The sequence below is a fragment of the Solanum tuberosum genome, unplaced genomic scaffold (assembly GCF_000226075.1).
Source record: "Solanum tuberosum cultivar DM 1-3 516 R44 unplaced genomic scaffold, SolTub_3.0 scf00098, whole genome shotgun sequence".
NCBI lineage: Eukaryota > Viridiplantae > Streptophyta > Magnoliopsida > Solanales > Solanaceae > Solanum > Solanum tuberosum.
This window is the reverse complement of record NW_006239026.1, coordinates 683,793-689,954: the sequence shown is the minus strand read 5'-3', so window position 1 is coordinate 689,954 and position 6,162 is coordinate 683,793. Positions and strand designations below refer to the sequence as shown.

The 6,162-nt window shown below is 31.0% G+C and overlaps 1 protein-coding gene across 1 annotated transcript; it reads left to right on the top strand.

The window, feature by feature from the left end:
• Positions 1-239: 239 nt before the first annotated feature.
• On the top strand, positions 240-4,436 carry LOC107060827 (aluminum-activated malate transporter 8-like). The gene is made up of 6 exons (XM_015309195.1): positions 240-282; positions 579-719; positions 1,749-2,012; positions 2,915-3,027; positions 3,749-3,892; positions 4,065-4,436. The coding sequence occupies exons 1-6, from the start codon at positions 240-242 to the stop codon at positions 4,434-4,436; spliced, it is 1,077 nt and encodes a 358-aa protein (XP_015164681.1).
• Positions 4,437-6,162: the final 1,726 nt, after the last annotated feature.

The following is a 6,162-nucleotide window of genomic DNA, read 5'->3' as shown; positions in this document are numbered from 1 at the left end:
ATATTGATTCCAAAATCCAAGAAAAAAATAGTGTCTTCAACATGTTGTGGAACCAATTCAAGTGGTTTCCAATAAAGTTGATAAACAAAGTTAGCAACATTGCTAATAACACAATAAATATTGGAAAAAATGATCCAAGAAAAATTTGGCATGCAACCAAAGTGGGATTATCTCTCACTTTGGTTATATTGTTTTATTATTCATGGCCACTTTATCATAGCTTTGAACAATCAGCCATCATGGCTGTCCTCACAGTAATGGTTGCATTTGAGTATACTGCTGGTAATTTTTCACTACAAAAATAAAATAACCATATAATTAGCTATGAACTTCGATGCTAACTTGACATGTCACTAAATTGTTCATAAGTCATAACTAACATATTTTTTTGATTATCTGACGTTAAATTGGTTCATCGATGAATTTTTATTGTTTAACTACAAAACTTGTCTTCATAACATAATTTGTTGATTACAAATTTTGTCTGTCATTGATTCCTATTTTTTTTTTCTTTCTAATTTGATGATTTTGTTTTTTTACATTTGATTTTCATGTTAAAGGTTTTTTATTATTTTCAGGTGCAACTATATCAAAGTGTTTAAACATAGCATTTGCTACAGCATTAGGTGTCTCATTAGGGATTGGAGCTAAATATTTAGCTGAGTTTTGTGGAAAAGTAGGGGAGCCTATAATTCTTGGGTTTTTGGTCTTCATTCTAGGTATGATATGCATGCACAATACAATCTTTTTCTCTATTATAAAAAAAATGGAAAAATTCAAAAAAATAAAATAATTGAAAGATAAATAGATATTAAGTCCTTTTTTCATATTAATCAAATCATAAAATTGTTTCACATGACAACAATAGTGTATATGTACATCAAAGTGAGGATCTAGCATACATCTTATAGGTCGACGCAAATTCAATAGTTTTGGTTCAGATTTTATATGAGAAAATTTGATGGACATGCAGAGGAGAAATGTTATCCCCACTTAGATCATCAAGACAAAACTTTTACTTGTTCAAATAACATCTAAAGATAAAGCATATATAATCAGGAACGACAAATCACTTCATGATAAAAAAAACATATTTTGCATGTTTGTTATATCACGGGTAATTTCAACAATAAATCAGTCTAATGACATATTTTTTTAAATATTGAAGCCAAGACCAATGCTATACTAGTATGATATAATTGAGACGTTTTCTGAAAAGTCAAAAATCAAAATTTTCTATTATAAGTTTATCTAAATCGACCGTACCGCCAGTGGCGGAGCCAGAAATTTCACGAACAGTGTCCAGAAATTGCACAATAAAAGCTCTTTTTAAAAAGTGTTGCTAGTGAGATTCAAACACATGTGCACTGGCTCATTCGATGCGTTTGAAACCATTGGGCTACAACAGTTTGTTGTGTCAAGGGTGTCCAAAATATATTATTTAATCACTTCGTATATCATTTTACTTGTATATACATTTTTTTTTTCCAATGAAGGGTGTCCAATCTAACCACCACGTAGCTCCGCCCCTGCGTACCGTAAAATAAAAAATGTAACTTTAAAATACCGACCCATACCAAATTAATTAGGTATAATAATGGTATAATACTTTTAAAAACCGAAATTACCTAACAGACGTTTCTAGTACCGTACTATACCATGCATACCATGTCCATCCCTAGTTGAGCTAGAGTATCGAAACTTAACCATATAATGTTTAAATTCTGAATCCGTTTCTGATCACGCAGGTGCTCTAGGTACATTTACAAGATTTTATCCACATATGCAAAGGAGATATGACTATGGATGCATGTTCTCTGTGGCAACATTTAGTTTGGTCACAGTGTCTGGTGATAGGTACTTGGAGTTGGTTAAGCATAGGATATCAACTATTATGGTTAGTGTTGCCACAGTCATGGTTATCTCATTGGTCATTCGACCAGTGTGGGCTGGAAAGGATCTTCATAATCTTATTATTGCAAATCTTGAAAAGCTAGCAAGCTTCTTAGATGGTATGTGAACGTTATAAACACAGTTAAACTATCTGTTTTTTTAGTTTTATATCTAAACTACTGAGAGTGTGAGTTGTTTCATGCTTAAACTATGTATCACTTATTAGTTTGAAAAACACACATCAGCTAATATGTATTGTCATGTTGGTGTGTACGCACTCTCTTTTATTTAAAAAATCTTGTCATATGAACAAAAGATTGGCGGGTTTCATTAATGAAAAGAAAAGCGGAGGCCACAGATCCACCTTGACAAAAAATTAAATAAATTATTAATATTAGTTTAAAGTTAAAGAATAAAGTATTACTATCCGCCCCCCCACTCCCTACCCCTTAAATTTTTATTTTTTTTAGTTTCTGTTATAAAAGGTTTTTAAAAAAAATCTTACCCCCTCCCCTCGAACCACCCACCCCTACCTCCCCTCCTCTCCCATAAAAAAAAATTAGAATTTTATTTTTATTTTTTGAAAAAACAAATTCCTAACCCACTCCCCCAAAAGAATTTTACATTTTCTTAATTTCTTTTATAAACGTTTTTTAAAAACTTCTTACCCTTCTCCACTCAGAGATTAAAATTATAAAGAAGTTAGGGAGTTTCAATGTATACAATCAAATTATTTTATAACAGTGTCATTTGTCTGGATTATTTTTTGTAATGCTATAGAAAAATATTGTTATAAAGAACATATAATATAGTGTAACATGAAATATTGATTCGAAAAAAAAGAACCCAGTTGTTATACTATAATATTGTTATAAATACTAATTGTTATAAAAAGGTCTGATTGACCTATTTATATAGTATAATTTTCGAACGAAGAGATGTTTCTGACTCTCCTTTAACAAGGGTAGTTTAGCCACAAATTGTATGGTGCAAAATTTGAAAAAAGTGAATTCTTTTGTAGGTTTTGAAAGTGAGTATTTTCAAGCAATTGGTGAGGACTCCAAAGACAAGGAAAAGGGATTTCTTGAAGCCTTTAAAAGTGTTCTTGGTTCTAAGGCCACTGAGGAATCTTTGGTGAGTAGATATATAATTGATTATATATATATATATATATAGTATTATTTTTCCGATTCATCCGCTTTATGCTCGTAAGATTCATTTAAGAAAAAAACTTTTTATCCAGAGTTTCTCCATGCATATTATTATCTAATATTTGAAATTTACTGTCGACTATTGAAACATATTATTTGGGCTTAGTACATTCATAAGGCCCAACACACTAATTATTAGCCTGTTCGCTAATACATCCTTGGAATTTTTTTGAAATACACGTCTTATGTTTCCCTTATTTATAATATTCCCTTTTATTTTGTAAAAACCTCTAAAATCTCTTATTTATCCTAATTGTAAATTATTTTATAATGTATTCGAGCTAGTTTTTAATGTATCCAAGCTAGTTTTTACGTATCCGAGCCTGTTTTTAATGTATCCGATTTGTTTTACTTTTTCAGGGATTAATGTAATTACAAACTAAATAGGGATAGATTGTAATTTCATATTAAAACTATGTGATTCCTAAAATTTATACTTAATCCTTTACTTAAACCAAAACTAATTGCTTATAAATATACTATTATGAGTGTTGAATAATCTTATTCTTTCCACTAAGAATTTCTTAGAGATATGTATTTTACCATTTATTATATCACAAATTGTTTGAATTTTTTGTAAAGTGATGTGACACTATACATTTATTTGTTAGTATATATAACTTTTATTAAAAAAATTATTTCAGGCAAACTTTACATGGTGGGAGCCAGCCAATGAACCATTTAGGTTTAATAATCCAGGGAAAGAGTACTTAAAGATTGGTAACCTTGGTAGAGATTGTGCTTGCCATCTTCATGCTCTTAGTGGTCACTTAAAATCAAAATCTAAGGTATATATTTATTTATTTTTTAAAAATGTTATGATATGTTTCAGACCATAATTATTATTATTTTATTTCAAAAAGGAAAAACTTAAATACATTGTCGATTCAAACTATGTCATAAGAAGTAAAATAAAGTAAATACATAATTTCTAATTTGGACACGTGTTTGATTTTTCAGGCACCAACTAAGTTTCATAAAAGAATAGAAGAAGCTTGCAAGGGAATTATTACGAAATCTAGCAATGCATTAAAGTGTCTTACTTTGTCCATCAAAACTAGGACCCAACCCCCTTCCTCCACGGGTGAACCTGACCCGTATAACGCGAAATTCGCCATCGATGAACTCAGAGCGGTGCTCTTAATTACCACAAAAACCATCTCAGAAGAAGACACAATTGACGTCATCACTGCTATGTCGGTGGCATCGATACTCATCGACGTCACTAGATGCGTCGACGAAATCTCCAAAGCGGTGGGAGAGCTTTCGATCAAAGCACGTTTCCAAAAGGAGGAAAAAAGAAGGATACTTCTACGTCAATCGAGGCGTTGAAAAAATTACCAGCGCCTCGATTACTACTATTGCACCGCGGAATTGTGAATGCCGCGGTGAAGGAGGAGGAAAATCCTATAGGTGCAATAAAAGGAGAACATGTTGTTTGTGAGATACATGCAATAGAAGAGGAGATAAAAGCAGAGGGAAAATAGAAGTAAAGTCGATAACAAAAGCAAAGATGGATTTGAAGTTTTTGTATTTTTATAATGATGACTTCAATTAGTCCCAATCAAAGATTATACATATTTAAGAAAAAATATAGTACATAGAGATGATTTGATAAAAAATATTAAATTTACGTGGACTTTATAAGTATATGTATCGAGAGGATAAAAGATTAACTACAAAGTGAAAAGAATTTTCTTTTTAAAAAAAAAGAAAATATAGATATTCAATATACAAAGTTATCTATATTAACAAATGTGTTTCTTCTTGCTTAGCCCTTTTCTTCTTTTTCTGCATGGTTGATTTGTCACAAGGAAAAAACAAAAGAATCGAAGCTAACAATAATTTAAAAGTTAAATTTAAATAATCAAAAATTATATTAAAAATATTATAAAGTACATTTCTTTCATGTCGATATGATGAAGAATATATTTAAAATTTCAGTCAAGTTTACATAAAAAAATGCCACATAATTTAAGACAGAAGGAGTATAACAAACTAACCAACACAAAAATCAATTCAAAATAACGAAATGCTTTGGAAAATTGTTGGGGAAAAGATTAACGGTTTGACTTCACAAATGGTAACACCCGACAGAGGGAGTATCAATTTTCCTAAATAATTAACATATTGACCAAATAGTTTAGAAATTATTACATGGTGTAACTAACTTATAACGATCGACCCATTAGGAGTGTCGCGAAGAAAAAAAAATGTCATGACCCACAGTGAGATCTTAATGGATCATATTGAGGCCCAACTCACTATTTGGACACCATGTGTGGGGTGAGTGGCCCAACTCAAGATGTATTGGGCTTCATAGCCACAAGCCCACAAATTTTGATACATATAGACTTAGGATTTGTTCAATCTTCAATGGGTGTCTTTATTTGTATTTATTTTATGATAAGATATTTGTCGTAAGATATAATTTCTCTGTATTAAATATTTGTTCTATTGATAAAGTGTTTGTAGTCTTTAGGAGCAGTTATTATTAACGATAAAATAAGAAAAAAAAATTAAATTTTGTGTTGAATTTTTAAGTAACAGATAATTTGAGTTAATTATTTTTAAAAATCATGATAGATAATTTGAGACAAAAGGAGTAATTAGGTGGACATAAACTTTGTTTTGGATTTTTGGTACAATAAATCACAAAAATGGTAATGAGAACTGTCACGCCCCGAGCCTACACCCTGGGCGGGACTAAGGCTGGCAAACGGACAGGACCGGATCAACAGAACCGGTTTTACCGGAACCGGTACCGGGACCGGTCCTCGTTACCGGATTTCGTTACCGGAACCGGATCTTACCGGAACCGGTTTTACCGGAAATTTCCAAAGGTTCCGTCTGGTCCCTTAGTTACCGGATTGGAACCGGTTTGGACCGGATCGGAACCGGTTCTTACCGGATCATTTTGTACCGGTAACTTTTTTTTATTTTTTTATTAACTTTAATTATTATATAATATTATATTATTAATTAATAAAATTATATTATTAAAAAACTTCAATTTAAAACTTTAAACTTTAAAGTTACTTTAAAGTTTCAATTGAAT

What these genes read in the sequence shown, in the direction of transcription:
- LOC107060827 (XM_015309195.1), top strand. Translation starts at nt 240, where the DNA reads ATGGCTGTCCTCACAGTAATGGTTGCATTTGAGTATACTGCTG. An exon ending in GTTTTTGGTCTTCATTCTAG is followed by an intron (nt 720 to 1,748) that starts GTATGATATGCA and finishes CTGATCACGCAG; the next exon opens with GTGCTCTAGGTACATTTACA. An exon ending in GCTAGCAAGCTTCTTAGATG is followed by an intron (nt 2,013 to 2,914) that starts GTATGTGAACGT and finishes ATTCTTTTGTAG; the next exon opens with GTTTTGAAAGTGAGTATTTT.